The sequence below is a fragment of the Macaca mulatta genome, chromosome 1 (assembly GCF_049350105.2).
Source record: "Macaca mulatta isolate MMU2019108-1 chromosome 1, T2T-MMU8v2.0, whole genome shotgun sequence".
In the NCBI taxonomy this organism is placed as follows: Eukaryota; Metazoa; Chordata; class Mammalia; order Primates; family Cercopithecidae; genus Macaca; species Macaca mulatta.
In genome coordinates this window covers 172369607-172391681 of record NC_133406.1, presented here as the reverse complement: position 1 = coordinate 172391681, position 22075 = coordinate 172369607, and the positions used below count along the sequence as shown (strand labels likewise).

At 40.9% G+C, this 22075-nt stretch overlaps 1 protein-coding gene across 4 annotated transcripts in view; it reads right to left on the bottom strand.

Moving 5' to 3' along the window:
* WLS (Wnt ligand secretion mediator) overlaps positions 1-21871 on the bottom strand; it is a 135956-nt gene extending 114085 nt beyond the window's left edge. For 2 of the 4 annotated variants that reach the window (XM_028832614.2, XM_077988404.1), the window contains exon 1: positions 21491-21871. Coding sequence is in view for 2 of the 4 variants with exons in the window: in XM_015142045.3 (XP_014997531.1) it covers positions 21025-21130 (106 nt within the window). In the remaining 2 variants the exon portion in view is untranslated. Of the gene's footprint in view, positions 1-21024; positions 21355-21490 lie in introns of those variants that run through there. The other 2 variants (XM_015142045.3, XM_015142050.3) reach the window with 1 other exon arrangement.
* Positions 21872-22075: the final 204 nt, after the last annotated feature.

Genomic DNA, 22075 nt, shown 5'->3' with positions numbered 1-22075 from the left:
TGAAGACTGCATTTAATTTTAAAAAGAAAATAGGCAACCATCCAGCTAGGGGATAGTTAGAGTAACAGTTGATTAGTCCTTTTCTAAACACTAAAACTATCTTTTGTTTCATTGCTCTTTATTTGCTGTACACCAACAATTCATTAAAAACATCTCACCACTAGATTTAGTGAATGGATAGGACAGGTCTAAACCCAAACATTTCTCTTGGAAAACCAACGACATTGTAAACTTGCAGACCTGTCCAGGAAAATAAAACTGTTACAAAGTCAACCTCTACTGAGGCACACAGCCTCTTTTGTAAAAGAAAAGAAAGAAAAAAAGAGGTGCTGAAAAAAATGACAGGTTTTTCTCAAAAAACAACAAAAGCTTATTCATCTTTCCATATTCAGCATGAAGAACACCTAAGAGAATTTTCCCTATCTCTTCATCTCCAGGGCACTCAAAGCATTTACAATCTCATTATTTTATACAACACCCATTAAGTGGGCACCAAAGATTATTACCCTTCTTTGATTTCTAAGAAAACAAGTACAGAAAGATTAAACAAGTTGCCCAAGGTTGTTCAGTAAATTGAGATGCCTGGATTTTTGTTCAGTGATTGTTCTAGGGACATAGTGCAAAGTGACTGAATCCTCTAAACTCACCAAAACCCCTAAGTCTTATAGATCTCTTCCCCATTTCTCACCACTCATGAAATTTTCATCATCTAATCACAAATCTGCCACCATGTGGATCCTGGACATAGGTATCCTACCAGGCCAGTGCCATGTCTGCAAGAAGCCTGGCGCTACACCTGACAGCTTTCAAATCACCATCAAACGATTCCTTTATCTAGTGAAGTTGATTCTGCCTGGCTGCATCTGGGAAATTTTTAACCCCTCGATCAGCTATTGCACAGTTGGTTTAACTTGGATGAGACAGAGGACAAAATAGTGGTGGTTTAAAAAAATACCTCCCCCATTCTGATTACAAAGGAGGCATGATTAACGAAGTACCCTTTGTATCCAAGCTCCATTCTAAGAGAAAGAGAAAAAGCTTTCCTTCCCCCTTTTTTTGATCGCTGAGTCTTTTCCTACTTGTCTCATCACCCACACAATCTGTTCACAGCCCAAACAGACAATCCAGCCAGTCTGTGGAGAGTTCCTAAAACATTTATGTCGTGAAAGCAGACAGGATGAACAGGACCTCATCTCAACAAAGGATGATGGGACATTCAGCAAAAGAGTTCACAAAGGGAAATACAGACGGAGGCCCAGAGCTGAATGAATTTGCCCACAATGTCTAACACAATGCCAGTCCTTATGGGTACTTGTAAACCTTCTGGTCAATTGACAGCCACCTCCAGGTTTTATCCCCCAAATTCCATTACTTTTACAACAGAGGGTTTTAAAAGAAAATACAATTAACAAGTTAAGGAGGTCCAAATCAGTGCTTTTAGGATCCTTCAATTACTCTAGATCTTTAAACATAAAAATAGCAAGTTAGATGAAGATTTTAGTTCCAACACTACCAGGTCAGGGGTTGACATAATGCACATAAAATACTTACTACATTGCCTGGTGCATACTAAGTACTCAAATAATATTACCTAATATTTTCGTCTTATACTGCTCTATTTTATTAATGATGGTTTTATATATGTCATGCCTATCTACTCAGCTAAATAGTTCCACCTTATCTGTTTTTGGTATAGTCCAAAAGATAAATGCCTTCATATAATTATCTTATGTAAGCCTTCAGATCTATAGGTTGCAGATGAGACAGGAAAAGCAAGACTAGGTCTCATAGCTGGCAAGTGGTAGATTCCCATACTGAGATCTCAATTCACTAATTTCACATCCAGTGATTTGTTTCAGTAACACCACAAATGAACAGATTATCATCTCTTGTGTCTCTTTGTATTCTTCAGAATTTAGCTAAGAGCTAAGATATACCTTAATCATCATCTAAAATAAATTTCTAATGATAGGTAACCTAACATCTCTGAAGATTTATTTTAGTGCTTTTAATAAGGAAGAAAAGAAATGGGTGGAAAAGCCCAACCATATTTGGTTTTGAGGAAAGACATGCCTCTGTTTTTATTTGCCAAAGGAAAGCATTACCAGGTCCATTTAGAAAGACAAGAGGAAGTAAGGCTGGGCGTAGTGGCTCACGCCTGTAATCCCAGCATTTTGGGAGGCCAAGGCTGTTGGATCACTTGAGGTCGGGAGTTCAAGACCAGCCTGGTCAACATGGTGAAACCCCATCTCTACTAAATATACAAAAACTAGCCAGGCGTGGTGGCAGGCGCCTGTAATCCCAACTATTCAGGAGACTGAGGCAGGAGAATCACTTGAACCCGGGAGGCAGAGGTTGCAGTGAGCCGAGATGGCACCATTGCGCTCCAGCCTGGGTAACAAGAGTGAAACTTCGTTCCAAAAAAAAAAAAAAGACAAGAGGAAGCATGAGGATTCAGTGATATACCAAGGATATACCAAGGAGACAAATGGGGCTAGAGGCAGAACTCTTGATACTCTGCTCATGGCTTTCTGCATTAAGTTCATTATTAATTTAGCACCTTGAGTGAGATGAATCTCATCTTGGATTATGCACATCAAGTTGTGTTTCAGATGACCATCCCATACTTTAAAGGCCCATTCCAAACCCCCTATGTATCAAAAAAAAAATTATCTAATCTAACAAATGCCTAGAACCCTTAGTCTATTTCCCCTAACTTAGCCCTTAACAACAAACTGTCTTATTTTATGGATCTTGTCTTCCCAAATTTAAGTTGCTGCAGGGCAAAATCCATGTGTTTACTTCTTCTGCAGCCCATGGCTAACCTAGTTCAGGACTTGCACAACATGCGCTGCTCATTGCTTCCTCTGCCTCACAGTCTCCTAGATGTCCCGAAGAAACCTCGAGTCATCATAACATCTACTGAATTTCCCAACCATCCCCAGCACTACTGCTCTGCTTGGGCAGTCATTAAAGCTTCTCTTCTGCCTTCAGGATCTTCATTTCAGCTGCTGGGACATCCTGTTGCCATCCATTTCACACAGACATCCAGCCCAGCAGGAACACGTGTTGCAATGAGCTTTGCTTCAAAGCCAGCAGCTTGGCCAAGTTCCAGGAATTGTCACTAATGATCTTCACCAGCTACTTGGTGCTCAACAGTGATCTCTGAACACACACACACACACACACACACACACACACGCACACCCCATTTCCAATACTGCTCTGGAGGAGCTGCCTAACAGAGGGTGATTCCATAACTTATTTTATCCTTTAATTGTTACAGAAGACTTATGTCATCACAATAACCATCCAGATATACTCTGCAATGCAGCAGTGGCCTCCACCAACTTACTCTTTTTTTTTTTTTTTTTTTGAGATGGAGTCTCGCTCTGTCACCCAGGCTGGAGTGCAGTGTTGTGATGATCTCGGCTTACTGCAACCTCCGCCTCACAGGTTCAAGTGATTCTCCTGCCTCAGCCTCCCAAGTAGCTAGGACTACAGGCATGTGAAACCACACTCAGTTAATTTTTGTATTTTTTAATAGAGATGGGTTTCGCCATATTAGCCAGGCTAGTCTCAAACTCATGACCTCAGGTGATCCGCCCACCTCAGCCTCCTAAAGTGCTGGGACTACAGGCGTGAGCCACTGCACCTGGTTCCACCAACTTATTTTTAAACTGAAGGCATAACAAGTGCATCAGTTTCTTTTGGTTGTAAGAGACAGGAAACCCTGCTCAAAGATCCTTCAGCAAATCTAAATTAGTAAGGTGATACTGAAAAATATCCAGAGATAAAGCAGTCTTCTTGTGGTTGTTTTGAGAAATCAAATTATGTCAACAGATCTCACTTCTCTACAGTCATTGAATTCTACCCTGTATTTATTAGCTTCATTCTCAGGCCTCATTGGAAAGACTCCAGCAATTGCAGGCTTATATTCTGTGAGTTCAAATTCAGTACGAAAAAGAGGACCTCTCTTCCTGGTAGCCTCCACACAAGTCTCAGAGTTCACTCTAATTAGACTAACTTGAGGCATAAATCCACTGTGGCTAGTGCTTGGCTTGGTCACATGTCCATCACTGGAATCAGAAGTGAAGATTCTCTTAAACCACATGCACTGAGAGTGGAGAAAAAAATGTTCCACAAAGGAGATTCAGGCAGATCCTGCTGCCAAAACAAATAGGTGAAACACTGGGCAGCCAAAAAACACCAATCATCCTCCCCAATAAATCTTCCTTCTTTTCCTAATCTCCAAGAAGTTGTATTACTGGGATGATCCAACTTTGAAAATAGTATATTAAAAGAAAGGAACAACCAGGCAAGTCATATAAAAATATATGTAGCCAGTAAGCACATGAAAAGAGGTTTACCATTACTATCAATCAAAGAAATGTAAATTAAAAGAATAAGATATTATCAGCACACTGGGAAACATTCTTTAAATAAAAGTAATCACCAGTACTGGCTAACAGGCAAAGAGATAGACACTCCCAGATTTGGCTAATGGGTGATATGATTATCACTGACCATCAAAATCCTTAAAAATGTGCATTTCATTTTACCTAAGATAAATTCACAGAAGTGAATTTACTAAGGAAACAATACAGGATTTAAATAAGAATTTAAATACAAAGAAGGTTTCTCCAGTATTGCTTATAATAGCCTTAACCTGGAATTATTCTAAATGTCCAACAATAGATTGAGCAATTTAATTATATCCATACAATGGGTTATCATACTGACACTAAAAATGACCTTTCAATGCATGTTTATTAGCATGGCTTAAGTAAGTAGAAAGGCACAACACAGAAGAATTAATAAAGTGGGCAGCAAATAGCATCATTCACTAACTAAACCTAGTAAATTAGTTTCACCCTCATCTCCTAGGCAATCCCTGGCTCCTTCTTTAAGATTTACCCTAGGGTTCTAAAGACCCAGATTCCGCCCAGGGAAAGAGAAAAACATCTGGACACCCTCAGCAGGCTGAAATGTGTTGAATAAATATGTAAAGACATAATCAACAACTGTTTATGGGAACGGCTTGCTACACAGAGGAAGGTGAAGAACATGGACCACAACTGGCATTTACTTGTCCTGGAAGAGAGTTCAAAAAGGAACGTTTGGCCAGTACACAGTGATTTCTATCACAAATAATTCATATTTTTTAAAACTACTCTTTTTTCTTGTTCTTCAACTTATCATAATGTAGCAATTAATATTCAAATCCCCAGAGTTCTTCCCTCCACAAACATAGCTGCTGCCTTGCCAAACAAAACATACCACAAACAGTTACTCCCCATCTCAGTTTTCATAACTTTAAAATGTAAATATCCTTGGTGAACTGGCCTATCTTAGAGTGTTGTTAGGAAGATCAAATAAGATGATTTCTACTAAAGTACCTTAAAGAAGGATAAAAGCACTATACAAATGTGAGGTATCAGGCATATCAATGCATTACCTAGATTTAACAAACACACAACAAAGCATGGGAGAGTTCACTGCAAACCTCTGGCTCCTCCATAACCCTCATGTTCTTTTCCCTGCAGTCATTTCAGAAAACCAGATGTTTGTTTGCAAAGTTTCTCTGCAGCAAAAGGGCAGGCCCTCTCTACATTCAAATTGGCTGAAGCTGGTGTTTCTAGCTGTTGAAACTTAGGTAATAATGGGGGGGAAATACCAAAATTAATCCAAAAAGCAGACAGGCACACTTTACAGACTGGAGCCCTAAGATGGAAAAAGGCAACAGCATGAACAAGTAGAGGGCTAATGGTTTTCATATTATTTAATTCAAGCCACAATAATTACAAATCCTAAAGATATAAACTTCTGAGAGTCATCATTCTTTCAGAATTAGTATACAGGATTCCTATTAGCAATATTTTATAGCACTCCAAATATCTTCCCAAAGGAAACCACTGCTGAAAAGGACAAAGTTCTTTGTTGGTAGGGCTGTGCTTTTATACCATGGACTTACGTACTGTTTCTTCTACAGTCTCCTCATTTTAAAAAATGGCAAAAAATTTAAATAAAACATGGATGGAGCAATAAGAAGTACACTGAAGTTCTTAAATGCCCTTCTTTTTAAATCACCACCCCACTTACATCCCTCCCTTGAGGATATTTACAGTCCTCTATGACACATGCTCTGTACCTTCTTGGTTCAAGGAAAACACACCTACAGCATTTCAAATTAACTACTGACCCTTACTCTCACACTATAAACAAACCCTTTTCACAATCTCAATTGCATTGTGTCCACATTGATTAAAGCTTGAAGCCTGGTGACCTCATGTGGTGTTAACTTCTCCCATGCACCAACAGCATTCCGCCTTTCTACTCAATTACCCCCTTTGGTGCCAGAGGATCGCTACCCAATGAACACATACAATGGACTTCTGCTTCATTACACTAACCAACAGCAGGATAGAAATAAGCAGAAGAGGAATAAACAAGCTAATTTATCATGAGGACAGAGCAAGCTTTCACCAGTCTCGCCATGGAAAACTTCAGTGGTTAACGGGAACATCAATAGTCTGGGGGTGATGTTTATGATGTTACAGATTATGGACAAAGCCATAACAGAACCCCAAACTGACTAAAGAATTCTGCAGATTAGCAGGTGTGAACACACGCACAAAAAACCCATGCCTTAAAACTCAGGGGTCCTACATGAAACCTACTCAGTAATTATTTTGGGAAGCATAACCCTGGGCTTTGGTTAACGTGGGCTGACACTCTGGTAATTTGCCCCAAGTGTTCAACCTAACCGTGGGGCCCCTCTTATTTATCTTTGACAAGGTGGTCAGGAGGAACCCAGCCCCTTTGTGAGAGAGGTCTGGTACCCCCCTGCCCCCCGCTTCATTAGGCATGGCAAGGGCACAGCGGTTGATTAAATTAACAACTTTGGAGGGCTTCAGTCCCAGTTCCCAGACATTAGCACCATCATCCAGAACAAATTAAAAGTCTCACAGCAATTAAGCAGATTTTGAAAATGAATTTCCCATGGTTCAATGGCTCAACCACAATCTTGAGTTAAGTATCAGAGAAGAGTATTGAAGGAAGAGAAGAGGAACTGACTGCTGAATTTCCAAAGTAAACACCCAACTGGTAGAAGCAGCATACACAATAAACTTCTGAGCCTCTGCTAAGTAGGCTTATACATTTCTTTTATAGAAAATTGGAAATATTCCATCACAGAAGGGGAAAGAATAAAATATTAACATAGAATGGTTGTATCGAAATGGTGCATTTTTTTTCTTTTTCTTTGTTTTTAATTCCTTTAACATCATTTTACTCTTGTTCAAAAATATAAATAGATATTAAGGGGGGACAAAAACACCTACTTCCAGTCACGGGCTTTTAAATTCAAACAAGAAATTGTACATCCAAGTCTGGAACCGGCATCATCTACATTTCTCTGAACCAGTACAACCAGGTTCACAGCAGGCAAAGACCTTTTGTGCCAGCCTCCAGAGGACCCTGGGTGGGTGATTTACCTCTAAGAACTCATTTCTGGATCAAAAGAATAAGATTAATAATAAAATAATGCCTATCACATTCTAGGTGTGTACTCTTTGCCAGGCACTGTTGTGAGGCCTTGTCATACTTGCTTCCTTCCCTTTCCGCTTACATATGCTCCTTTAATCCCTGCTCCCGCCTGGCACCTCTGCCTGGCTCTACTTGCTAGTCACAGGCCTGGGTTCCTCTTTGCCTGCAGGAAGACATTTGGCACAGCTTGTGTGCAGGAACCTGGAGGAATCCTGAAGGAATGTGAGAATGAATTCATTCCCACTCACCAGATCTATAAGCTGAATACGGTGGAATGCAGAGGTAGTTACTTGAATAAATTATATTTTCCTGTCAAGGGCATTTATAAAAGCTGACATCATAAATTCATTATTGGTCTCTAAGTACAACCGTAAATAAATCTACAAAATACTTAGAAGCATAACTTTCAAAGATTTGTTTTTCATCTTTAAAAGTTTATAGAAAATTAAGCAAACTATGTGAATCTTCTAAAAGAAGCCCCTTCAAAATAGCCTTCATGGAACAGAAGAAACACATTTACTTCTTAAAGACAGTAAATCTCAAAATTCTCATTACAATTCTGCAGTTCCATTTGGATATTCAAAATTTGGAAATATATGTACTTCTGTGTGTTCCCTTCTTCCCACTAAACTTCAATCCGCTAGTATAGATAACCAGCCACAGTCAACTCTCTGCCCTTATGGCCAAGTGGGGACCAAAATATATAGCACAGATGTAATAACAATCAACATAACAGTAGGCATAGGTAATGAAACTTTCCACTAGTGGTCAGAAAGCTCAGTTCAAATCTTATTTCTCACTATGTCTTCCTTGGGCCTTAGTTTCTACAATATAATAGAAAAGGGTCTCTTTCCAACTCCAAAATTGTACCACGTTAGAGATGTAAGCATGTATATTATAAAGGTAACACAATCTTTTATGTTCAAGTGAATAATAAAAACCCTCCCCTCATTTAAATAATAATAGCCTGGAATATAATGTTATAAAACTTAGGGCAGGCCTCAAAGCCTTAAAGTAGAAGCATTTTAGTTACCTCCACAATAGGTCCAAAATGCAAGGCATTCATCTATTCATCTCTTCAACAGATATTATTGGGTACCTACATTGCATTGATCTGTAGTAACAACAATAAAGGTGAGTATATTAGACCATCCTCATTCTCATACAGCTTACAGTTTGACAGAGGTTATATTTTAATCATTATTTTTTGTTTAAAATTTCTTATAAAACAGCACTATAATTCTAGCTAATGTTTCAGAAGTGATTAATATTTTATTTTTAAAAATCATTTTTCCTCAAAGTTTGACTTTAAAAAGTCTTTGTCATTTACGTTATATCTAGAAGCAAAAAAATTTCCCAGTGGACGATGACTCCAATTTTATAATGTAAAACAAAAGTACAACTGGGATTCACTTTGCAGCAAGCAAAGAGGGAATAGATCTCTTCCACAAAATGAGTAATATCCATTTAAAAGTCATGCTACCTGGGCTTATCTATGCTCTAAAGAGCCATGAATACTGGCCCAGAATTTTAAAAGACAAACATTTAGATTCAAATAAAATGTTGGTTAAAAACAGAAAAACAACCCAAGTTAATCACTCTAACTTACCGAATATATGAATGACCTGCTTCTTGGACTATTGGCTAGCATAGATCTTGCCTAAAAGGAAAGGCTATCAAGCAGGGTGGCTGGGTTTCTAATTTTATCCAATCCATTAAGAGGCAGAAATAACCTGCCATTGACCTTACAAGACACAGGTTGACTCCAGAATAAACAAACAAATAGACTTGAAAAGTTAATTATAGGCAACCTCTACTTCAGAGAAATGGCTCACATATATTAATTGATCTAACACCTATGTGCAGGCTCCCAATGAGAGAACTCATGTTCTCTCATTTAAATCCCACAACCCCCTGTGACTCAGAGGTTTTTGGTTGAGGGAAATTGAGGCTCACAGAATTTCAATGGTTAGTCTAGGTCACAAAGCAAGTTTGATAACAAAGAGATAAATCAGATCACTGCCATTGATCAACCATAAAAGCACATTCCATCAGTTATTATAGAAATCCAATCACTTTGAATGGAGGGATCAAGTTTCTTAAGGATTAAGCTTCTCATTTAACACGAACTGTCATATGGAAAACCTCGAGCCAACACTGTTATTTTTATAGAGTGACTATTTCTCAAGAATCCTGTAAGAAGCCCACATCAAGAGGCAACTTTCAAAATTACTAAAATTTCAAAAATTTCAAAATTACAAAAGTAACAGTTCTGTCCAGTGGGAAGAGTTAATGCCTTTCCTTTACAGAGCTGCTTTAAGTAATTAGTCAAAGTTTTATCACCGAAATATTACGGTCTCATAGATACATTAATCCTGACTTTGTTAAAATCCCAAGCATAACTGCTCATCGATCTCCTAAACTTTCTCTTTTTCAAGAAGTGGGTGGGGGAGGGAAGGAAGGTACTGGAGGAATTCTTCTGATATCTGTAAAAAGAGAAACAAATGCTAATTAAAAGATGAACTTAGTGCCCTTTCAGTTTAAAAATCTTGAGCATTTACAAATTGTCTTGTTTTTTTTTTCTCTTTCATCAACTATTACCCAGAACTACCACATTCTCATAGAGCAAAGCTCTGTCCTGTTTGGGCATGTTCAAAGAATAGTGCCAGGGATTTAATACTGGCATACTCATGGACCTGCAAATTCTGAAATTCAGGGGGAGGCATGAATAAAAAGATAGCTGAGGTCCCACAGTTGCCTGTCACAGCCAAGCCCCACCCCACCCACATCCTCATATGATCCTCAAGAAGCAAAACCTTTCTGAGATGTTCTATAAGTGACAGCAAGGCCCAATGTGCAGTCTTTTCAAAGCCTCAGTAAAACTCTTATCTACGACTTCACTTAGCCCAGACACACAGGGGCTAAAGTAGAAGCCCGGTTCACACAAGCCAGAACTAGCTCAACAGAACAGAAAAAAGAAAGGAATGTCTTTTCTACGTGTTTTCCACGTCTGAGGCATTCTGCTCCAGGGCAAATTACAACCTAAATAAGAGCAGATAAAATATATGAGAACTGAGTAAAAGAAATAGAACCTCAAAAAGGGCTGCTCTGCCTCGAAAGAAGGCTGGAATTCCAAAAGCATGGAATGTAACTTTTTTAATGGTGATCACCTGAAGGCAAGCTTGTTAAACAGAGACTTAAAAGTCAAGATTCATTTCAGCTAAATCAGATGGTGCAGAAAAACAGTGCTTCGTGACTCTGCTCAGTTTCAAACAAACGAAAAGACAGAGGAGGAAGAATTTACAGTATAATACTTGCACCACTCGAATTGCACTTTGTTAGTCACCAAAGAGGGGCCCACAACATTATAAGCCTTATTTTGGCAATGTGAATTTTCTGCTTGCAATTACCTTCAAAGTGAAGAAATGGCAGAGACGAAGAATGAGGAATTTTGTTGCTGCTTTTGTATGTAAATCCGACCAAAATATACAACGCTATGTGACTTGACCCCAAGCTCACTATAACTTTGGAATTATGCGTGTCACAAACATCCTCCGAAAGCACAAGAATTAGTCATAGATTTTTTTAGTCAAGGAAGCCTCAGACTGATAAAGTCTTAAAACTAGACACAAGGACTGCGCTTTGGATTGGATAAGTAATGACTATACTGCGTGGTTTTGGTGTGTGTTTTTTAAAGAGTTTTAAATTTACATTTCCCCAAGCAGGAGGAAGGGAATGTACCACGCCCTCAGCAAGCAAGGAAGGAATTTAGTTTGTTTTTTTTAATTCTGTAGTGTTCTTTAAAATCCACATAGCATAGCATAACATTCCATATAATTCTGTTGTTCCATAAGGGATTGGCTAAGTATATTAAGGATACAAAGGGAAGGGGGAGATGACAAAGTTATTGCTATTTTATTTTTAAGTAACAGAAAAATCAATCGAGCTATAAGAAGCACCAGTTGGGAATGTACTGCACATTAACTCTATGATAGCCTTAGACAGAAATCAGATGATCTTCACACTGAAACTCTGAAGGACATGTATCTTTGGGGCACTGAGTAGCATTAGAAACTGCATCCAAGCCGTGGCTATGGCTCTGCCTCTAACTGCATGAACTGAATGGCGTCCCTTTCCTGGGACTCAAATTCCTTCTAAATTAAGGTAGAACAAGATAGTCTCAAAGGCCCTTTCATCCTTATGATTTAATACCGACAAGCTCTTCAGCTTCTATTCAGGCCAAACACCACCAAAGTGTATGGGTACAATGGATCCAAGTAGCCGCACTCATGGACAGTGACAAAATCACACAGCTTTGGGGTAGGATCAAGTATCATATTGGCCTAGAATGTACTGATGCTGCCAAGGTGCGGGGGGAGGGGGTGGGCAGGGGTGGAGATACCACTGATGTGTGAAATGACTTGCCTGATATCCCAGAGACCCCTGAATCCCAGGCATTCTTATTCTGAATAGAGACTTTTAATCGATTTCTTGTCTCTTCCTGTCCTCATGTTACCGTAGTTCTACAAGTCTGTGCTGCCAGTGAGGGTTGGCAAATCATCCCAACTCAGAAGTATAGACTTACAAAATGGCATAATCAAGCTTCATTAACATTGTATATAAAGCAGAAGTAATAGATTGAGTAAAAGCATGAGAGATTCTCTTGGGAGTAAAATGTGCATGCTTTAGAAGTTTGGGCTTGTGTTCTTATTTATTTTCTGCAATAACATTAATATTTATCATTTGGGGAGGTTCATAATGAAATACTTGGTTATAGCACAGGAACTAATGTTAGAAAGCAGGATGACCTCCTTGAACTTTCAAACCCAAACCAAGTAAGGTTTTGGGTCATTCCCATCTACAAATCTGTAGGTGTTGGGCAAAACGGTAGTGACTCAAAGAAGGAAAAGAATGGATAATAAACAGTGTCATGTGTACGTTTTCCCAGATCTAAGAACAGAGAGGGACAAAGAAAAGTAGGAGAGATGGATTTGGGATTAAGCAAATGGTTTCAGTGCAAAGTCCTTTGGAAATCACATCTCTGATGGGCCTGGCTCAATGAGACACTCCAACAAGTGCCAAGTCCTCAAGATAGTAGATTCTAGTGATATTTAATGCTTGTAGCAATCCCCATGAGGAAGGAGGGCTCTGTTTCACATCACAGTTGAGAGAGAGAGTCAATGAGATTTTATGACTTTTTTGGGATCACTGAGGCCACAGGTTGTATGCAGAGTCGTAGCCAAGTTTCTCTCCACTACATGACGCTGCTTTGAGACCAGAAGCTCTCTCTTTGGGAGGGGGTCAGCCAGGACTAAGGCAGCAGTTAACTGGCCTCCAACCAACTTTCATGAGCCTGGCCTTATTAAACTAGGTCTGAAGAAAAACTGAATCAACCATTTACAGACTTATTATCTTCTTTCTAAAGGAAAATCATAATGTCTTGCCAAAACAAATGTAATAACTTGGCCTTTTCTTTCAATTACCTCTGCTTTCTTGGAAATGTGTATCTGTGGATAAAACCTCTGAGTTAACCCAGGGAATTAACCAGATGTTTAAGAAGACCCTGTAATTCCTGTGGGCCAGCAAAGAAAGAACACCCCTTGGCCAGATTATATTATGAGAATGGAGTACTAAGGAGAAAGGGGGAGCAGAAAATTAAACTTGAAGGCCCAGGATTTAAATAGGCATAGCAGATAGAAATGTTAGCTCAGTTTTGGAGGATTGGGTGGCACTGGAAGCAGGTTTTGGAAATCCAGGCACAAGCTGTGTCCTTGAAAAGATAGTCTCATATATTTCCATAGCCCTTCATTTTCTTTTCTTGAGTCTATATTCTACCCCCATCTTCCTATTCCACATCCTCATTACACTCCCATTTCTTCAACGGCTACCTTCAGGACCTACTGTGCATGCTAAATCCAGGGGGCATTCAGAGGGCCCAGTATCTCAAAAAAATTTCCCATTACAACTCTCAGCCATCTTCTGCTGTATGCAACAATTTCCTTTGGGGAGTGTTGGCATGTAATTTTCTTAGGTTCAGTCCTCCCTAGCATGGCCCAGAAACACTGGTCAATATTTACAATGGCTGGTGTAGGTTTAGGAGTTGGGGATCCCTTGTTTAGGAAGTAATAGGCCAATGATCAGTAACCGTGCAGTGATGTGAGTTTGGGGAAGGGGTGGAAGCAAAAAGAAAAGGTAGTGGGGGTTTGAGCTTTCATCTTCTGCTCAATCTGTGTAGAATCAGTTTCACCACACTCACCCCTTTGTTTCCCATAGAAATGGAAAGGACAATGGGAGGAAAGTGGCATTAAGCTTAAGAATATGGCTTAGGATTCAATCAAGGACTGTGGGCTTGAGTCTTAGCCCTCTCATTTACTATCTCTGCAACCTCAGAAAAGGTTCTTAAATGAGCCTCAGATTCATGTGAAAATTGAACAAAGTGAAGTATTTGCTTCTTTGGGATGATATGATCATTAAGTGAATCTTTACATGTGAAATGCTTTCCATAGTCCCCCACAAGATTTTGCTCCCCTACAAGATTTAGTCAGGGGTAGAATGTGGGGGGCAGGGGGAAGAGGTGGTAGTAAGAGGCTATAGAAATTTAGTATTTTTACATTATAAATTATACATCATTGTTTTAATTTAGCAATCCTTTTAGATTCATCTTTTTACCAAAAGAAAAGTTAGAAAACACTAAAGTTGGAGATCATTAAGTTTGAGAATTGGCATGTCTCAAGCTCCTCCTCTCCACTTTCCTCCTCTCCTTCCCACATCCCCATGCGGGCACTTTCTCTAGAACTGTGCAGAGCTGGCACATTTATTAGGCCACCGTCACAATCCTTCAGAGAAAATGTAAGACCTAAATGAAATAGTCGTGATCATTTCATGTCTTGATGCTCCCTGTGTCCCATTACCTCTCAGGGTCTCTATCAAAATCAAGGGCTGCAAATCTTTGAAGAGAGAACTCTATTAGCATATTTTCCAAAGAACAAAATGTACCTATTCCCGCTGTCAGGGTGGCTGTTTGTAGGAGTCTCTGGTTTAAAATGCCCTCATTATTATGCATGGGTGTGCATATAAACAAAAATTCTCCGTAGGGGAAAAGAAGTTTCAACTTTCAGAAAGAGGCTCTTTTCTCAATTCCTCCACCATCACTGCCAACACACACCCTCTAAAAACCTCTCCAACCTTCACTGATTCTTTCTTTCCTCTCCTTTGAAAAAGTCCAGACTTACTGTGTAACTACATATATGTTAAAATCACCAACTAGAGAAAATAAAATTGAGTAATCTTCTTACAAGTAGCAGAATCTCAAACATTTGATGGTTAACAAACTTGGCTGCTTTAGGCAATTGGATGATTCATACAATTATGGGGACTGGTTAGAACTTGAATGGAATTGGTTGGGCTGGCATAGTCAAACTTCTCAAGACATGTCCTCCCTCAGCCTTGGCAAGGCACTGTTTGGGTCTGTACAGCTGGACTCCATTTCATTTATCATCACATTTAATATTTTCTTCCTTTTGATGTTACCTGATTATAAAAAATGAGAAATCAGTTTTAGTGCTAGTCTCATGTTTCCCTGCATTCATATTTTTATTCAGGTCTAAAAGTCAAGGTTTTGGGGAAAGTGGGAAGATCACCTAAAGTTGATAATCTAGGCTCTGACGTCTGATTGACTGGAGTTCGATCCCAGCTTTGACCACGAGTAGCTAGGTAATCTTGTGCAATTTTACTAGATCTTTCTGCACCTCAGTTCCCTTACATGTAAAATGGGTACAAAAATACCAATTTGCCAAGGTTTTATACAGATGAAATTAGACAGGTTTTGGCACATATTGCACATTCCGTACATGTTAAACATTTTATCATTTTATTAATATATCTAGTTCAAGATGAAATATTAATATAATTAGTTGATGGTATAATTAGTAGGGTTCTAATTTCATACATTCTCAAATTCCCAATAAATACGTGAAAATTATCTTGATGCTAGAAAACTACATCCTAGGCAATCTTTTTGTAAACTTAGATGAAGAGGGGCTCTTTTCTACCCACAGCTCCCCTAGTTTACTCAAACTCCACGTCTCCTCTTTATTAAACCCGTGTCGGCATGTAGCCCCATCCTAAGCACACAGCACACCCTGATAGATATTTTGCAAATCAGGCAAGTAGCACACAGGAGCTTTAAACTAAGGACCTTTATATAATTTCAACAAATTCTAAATTCTAAATCTCCATAGAAACACCTTTATGAGGAATATAAGGTAAGAAATCTTTCTGCAATTTGTATGGATTTAAAAATTTTAAGGTCAAATTATTGTAAAATGTCATGTAGGAAGGAAAGGCCTTAAGTCTCGATCTGGGTTTCAGGCAGGGAACCTGAAAACCTCACAAAGCCACACATAACACTATTAGCTCAAGGAAATGTTTCTCACTATAACAGGAAAAGGGAAAGTTCGAATAGAAGTCTAGACAGGCTATACTGAAAGAACAATCAGATGAAAGAGCAGTTAGAACCGGACGTCTAGTGCCTGTAATCCCAGCACTTTGGGAGGCCGAGGCGGGTGGATCTCCTGAGGCCAGGAGTTTGAGGCCAGCCTGGCCAATCTGGTGAAACCCCGTCTCTAATAAAAATACAAAAATTAGTTGGGCGTGGTGGCAGGCACCTGTAATCCCAGCTATCAGGAGGCTGAAGCAGGAGAATCACTTGAACCTGGGAGGTGGAGGTTGCAGTGAGCCACTGCACTCCAGCCTGGCTGACAGAACGAGACTCTGTCTCATAAAAAAAAAAAAAAAAAAAAAAAAAAAAAAAAAAAAGAGCAATTAGAGATTGTTAGCACGAGGATGATTACACTGCAAGAACCAAATAGTTCAGTTTTTTTTTTTTTTAAGGCAAATGTTGTAATTTCAGTTACTAAAAAAATTCATGCTCTTTTAAAAAAGATTAATTTGTAAGGTTGCACAGTACTCATACAAACCACATTAGATACTTCTAGCAGTTAACAAAGACGAAAACAATGACATTTTACAAAATAAAAATCAGAATCAAATATAGAAAAATATGGCTTAACATCAACCAAAACCCAATTAATACTTATCAAGATTCTCACCAGATACCCAAATACTGAAGGATTACAGCTATTGCATCATTAAGGTAAATTAAAATAAATGTAACAAGCTTAAAATCTAATAAACTGGGGCACAAACACATATACTCGGCATAACTGTAATTTAATTTCTTAAAATTCTGCAACTTCCAAATAAACAGCAGCAGAAACAAAAGCTCCCATAAATGGGTCACAGTAAAGACCAATTGCCTCCACTCAAACAATACCAGCACAATCCTGTGGGCTACACCATTGAAAGAAGTAGATAATCCATGCAAAATATTGAGAAAATTGATTACATATGTGTGTGTGTGTTATATCTTATACAGTACACATTACATCCTCAGCATTAAAAATTTAAAAAGGCCACTCACATAAGTTACCTTTTGGAAGAAATAATGATCTTTTCTAAAGAAATAATAATTGGTGATTTGTTGATACTTTATGTTTGGAATACTCTCATTTAAGGGTTTGCTGAAAACAGTGCAACAATTTTCTATTAATCCAGTTCTGATCTTCATATTCTTAGCAGTTTTAGAAGAGCTGAGAACAGTGACCTGCTTTTTCAACCATTATATTCCTGAGACATGACTAATTTGAGGCTGAGCAAATTGCACATAATGGGATTCAAGTTCATGATTTTCAGTCTGCACTCTCTTTTCAGGCTACATGGTCTCCTTTCCCTCCCTGCTTCCACCACCCCCAAAACTGCCTTTTCAGGAGTTAAATTCACCAAACATGAAATCAAAGGAAAATGATTTTTAAGTTTTCTGCAGGCTTATTTTTAAGGAGGATAAAGTTATATTTTTAAAAATATTTATCTTTTCCTTCAGGCACTCTAGCATTTTTAAATAATTTCTAAATATTTAGAATGTATTTAGATGTATTTAGAATACTAGATGTATCAGATATATGGTTTCATAGTGGTTCAAAGTTTTTACAAAAGCATGATATAAATCAGTGAATTTATAAATACCCCAAGCTCTACTATGTAAGATATTGCTTTCAGAGCCTTTTTGCAAAATCCCATTAAAGGTTTAGCTTATAGACGCTGGTGCCAAAAAAAAAAAAAAAGCAAGCAAAAAAATGTGGTTTTCTTTGGTAAGAAGGACATTGAAATAGGAGAATATTTAAGCTGGCTAAACCAAAGTCAAACCCTGGGGGCTATTTGCTTTTATAGTGAATGTTTAAATTTTCTCCATCAAATCTAGAAGGCTATAACCAAACAACAGTTTAAATGTCATGTACAATTCTCTAAGTACTGAAAGAGTTACACAATTTTAGAACTGAAAGGGACCTTAAACTCCTTCATCTACCAATGAGGAGCCTGAAGCCTGCTAGTTAACTCCCTTGCCTGGTCACTTTTGGGGTTCATGGATTGTCATTGTTGTTTGGTGGGGTGGTTGTTTTTGTGCTGTATATTTGTGTGTGTGGTGTATGTGGTCCTTACACCCTTACAAACAAGAGCTTTGCCATTTATATTCTCCTCTTCCTAAGTTGCTCTTCCTAAGTTTACTTTTATCAGCAAAGAGTGATCAAAAAGAAAAATATATTCTGGCCAGTTCAAAGGGGAATTCCTTTTTCTCACTTGGCCTACTGCAGATACATTGGAGAGACATTTCACACCCAGGACAACTGACTTCTTAAGTAGCAGTAACAATGAGCAGCGGAGGAGTTCTCTTCTCACTGGAGAGAGCAGAGGAGGTTTCTGAACCTTACCTTGACTTTCCAGCCTACAAACTGTTCCTTCAACTACTGTTTCCGCTTGCCCACTTTGTTGCTATTCTTTCCTTAGTTTCCTCTGTTTTCCAGCTTAGGGAAGTTTGGTGGGAAAATTTTTCACTTACATTTTGTTGATATTTCTTTCTCATATTTGGGTCCCACCCAAATTTTTAGATTTGTTTAAGAGCAAAAACAGTTACTCTTTAAGTGAAAGAGGAAAGGCTAAGTCACTGTTCAACATGGGCTAACTCTGATCTGAACTGGAGACACAGCCTTTGCAACTGAGAGGAGGTAAGCAGTAAACTTACACAGTTTCCTCCAAGAAGTGTTATACATAGATATTTTTCAAAGAAATTGGAATAAAGCAGTTTATTAATTGAGGGGAATCCAGTTACAGTTAGCACCTGCCACGGGTTGTTGTCATTAACCAAATTCTTCAGGAAAAACAATCTTTGGCACCACTTACTCCAGACAAACCCTATTCGGAACAGACAAGTGTTCTGACCCTATAGTCACTGCAATGTCCACCAGCCACTCACGAGTGCCCTTAGGGCTTCTCCTTGGTGGTAGGATCCCAGAAATCCTACTAGTTCCAGAAGTGCCCTAGGAAGCCTACATCATGGATAATGGGCTCTGCAAAGCTAGGAGATCAGCCTAGAAAAAGAAAAAGAAACACACCAACAAACACCAGGAAACTATGTGTAATGGTTTGCTGCTTGTGCAAAAACCTCAAAGAGGATGAAGGTCAGACAGGGATAATAGGCCAATTTAATTCTGAAAGCACAAGGTGCAAGAAATTTTAATTATGGTCTGCCACTGAAATCACACAAGATCCAATGGCATCTAACTGCAACTGCTCATCAAGGGAGACAAGAGGTGTAATTGTAACCGCTGCATAATCACTGTGAGGGCACAGGGAAGGCTGCCTTCAGCTCCCAGCAGAGAAGGTATTAAGAGCCTCGAAAAATCCAATACGGGAAACGAGATTGCATATAGCCAAACAGGAGCTCTTAACACAAAAGCCAACGTGTGTGTGTGTGTGTGTGTGTGTGTGTGTGTGTGTGTGTGTGTGTGTTGAGGGTAGGGTTCCAGAAAGAAAAATACGAAGCTGTTTGGCCCACACTGGGGATATGAGATTGTTTGAAAACTCTGAACCCCTTTCTGCTTTGTGGATAAATGCACACAGAGAAAAGAGCACTGTCTCCTTTAGGTATTTCTCTCATTGATGAAGCTTCACCCACTCTCCTTTGTTTAAGACAACTGGCTTGGATGTTACCGTGATTTATAGTACCAAACTCCCTATAATTTGTTCCCATCAAACCCAAGTCTGGAGACAAAACGCCACGCACACGACTCAGGTGCCCAAGCCTGTGCAGCTCTGGCAGCGACGCTGCCCGCGCCCCCGGGCGTTTCCCCCGCACCCCACATCGCGTGGGCGCCCGCAAATGCACGCGCGGAGAAAGCCCCTCCGTGGACTCTCCACTCCGCAAAGTTTAACAAAGCCGTGAAGTAAGGAAACCGGCCCTCCCGTCCGCGCACGCTGCAAAGTTGGCATTGAAGTTCGTGCCGGGATGTCCCAAATCTTGAGGGGGCGCGGGGGGCGCGAGTGTGCAGAGAGGCGGGAGGATGGATGGAGATGGGGAGACAGCGAGGGGAAGGGAGGTTTTCAGAGCGGACGGTGCGTGAGGCGGTTTTCTTCACCCGGAAGCCTGTTTGACTCAGAGAGGTCCGGGAGGTGCACGCCAGGGGAGGTCTCCCGGAGCCGGCGCTGTCGCCGGGGGACCGGGGAGCTGTCACCTGCGGGGGGCTGTGGTGGGAGCGGGGGGCGCTCTCCTAAGCGCCAAGGGAGGACGGGGGATCCACAGTCACCGGCTCTCGGGGCTCTAAGAAGTGGGGGAAGGGATATTCGCGAGTGGGCAAGAGGCCAAAAGCAACAGCTTTCGGATACGCTTTTCCCCTCCGACCTCTCCAACTTCCCGCAGCGTTGGTCGAGGACTCCCTCCCACTCCACCCCATCCTATCCAACCGCCCGGCCCACAATTCGGACCTGTACACGGCAGAGCGTGGGGTGGAGTGCGGCGGGAAAGCAGGGCGCGAAGGTCGGGACCCCAAAATGCAAACCCTCAGCGCCTAGCAAAGACGACCAAATGCATTTACAACCATGCAAGTATCTCAGCCTTGTAACAGAGCTCCGGATTTGCGCCGGGCGCAGTTCCCCGACTCTTCTGTTGTTCCTAATAAAGTCGATTACGTTGCCCTCCCGGAGCTGATTGGAAGGGACCGGAGAGGAAAAGGGGGGGAACGCGGGAAAAAGCAGGGGGGGCGGCGAGCAATCAACTTTGTAACCCAGCGCTTCCTCGCGCGATCCGTCGCCATGCTTAAGATTCCCACCCCCGCCGCCCCCCTCCTGCCTTTCAAGTGGATACTGAAACTAGGCCAAAACTTTTTCCCCTCCTTTTCTCTTAGCCACTAGACTGGATTGTGCCCCACGGAGCCCCATGGAGCTCTGCTTTCTTAAGCACAATAGCCGGACTAATTAGATCATAGAAGCAAGGCAGTGATACTGTAACAAGTAGCCCAAGAGGCAAAGAGGGAAGGGGCCCGAAAAGACAGAAAGGGGGAAAAGTTTGCAGCTCTCCGCACTTACCAATCAAGCCTCCCACCAGAAAGGCGATGATTTGGAACACAAGCAGAATCCCACCAACAATGCACAGCTTCTTGGTGCTCATGTTTTCTATAATTGCCCCAGCCATTTTTGCGCCCCCCCTTTTTCTTTTCTCCTTGAAATAAATGTTTTAGGGTGAGCTTTTTGCTCCCTCCTCTCACACACTCCGTCCTCCCTCGCCTCCTTTCTGGGCGCTGCAAAACTTCAGAGGTGCTGGAGCGCGGCGAGGAAGGGACCGGGACGGAAGGCGCCCGCACGGATTCCCCCGGCGCAGCCGGCTCGGGCTCCCCCAATGCCCGGAGCTGTGATTGTGGCCGCTCCGCCGCCTGTGGACGCTTAAAGGAGCAGGGAAGCGGATCACATGACGCCGCCTCCCTCCCTTTCTTCCTCCCTCCCTCTCGCGCTTCCTCCCTCCCTCCCTCCCTCTCTTCCTCTACCCCTTTCCCACCAGTTCGGGGCTCAGAGCTCTGGCGGGTGCTGGCGCCCGGCTCCCGAGCCTGGCCTGCAACCTGTCCCTCCAGGGACTGGTGCCATTTGGGGGTTGCTGTTGATGTTAAGCGAGTTCCCCCTGCCCAGCTTCTCACAGGTTTCCTTTTCTGGTTTCCGAAGTGCGAGATTTAAATCACCGGTGGACCGCCTTGCAGACCTTTAACTTACGCGTTGACTTGAGGAAACGGTCCCCACCCCACCCCCAACTGCTAGAACTCTCTTTGGGAAAGAGGAGGAGAATTTTTTTAAAAGGGCCCAATAGATGCCTAAGTCAAAACACAGAGATGCGGAATAAAGTCTCAGCTCGAATTCTTTCTACCAGGTTCCCAGCCTCGTTATTGGACACAGAACCAGCTAAATTCCCCACGGCGCCCCTTGAGGAACCTGGCGCTCCAGCCAAATCAGACCACTGTTCGTTACTCCAGCGCCTGTGCTTCCACAGCCTTAACCCTGGTGATTGCCTTAAAGAGAACATGTTCTACTCCATCAATTTTAAACCTGATCCAAAACCAATTAGTCTAAAAAAAAAATCTAATTTTCCACA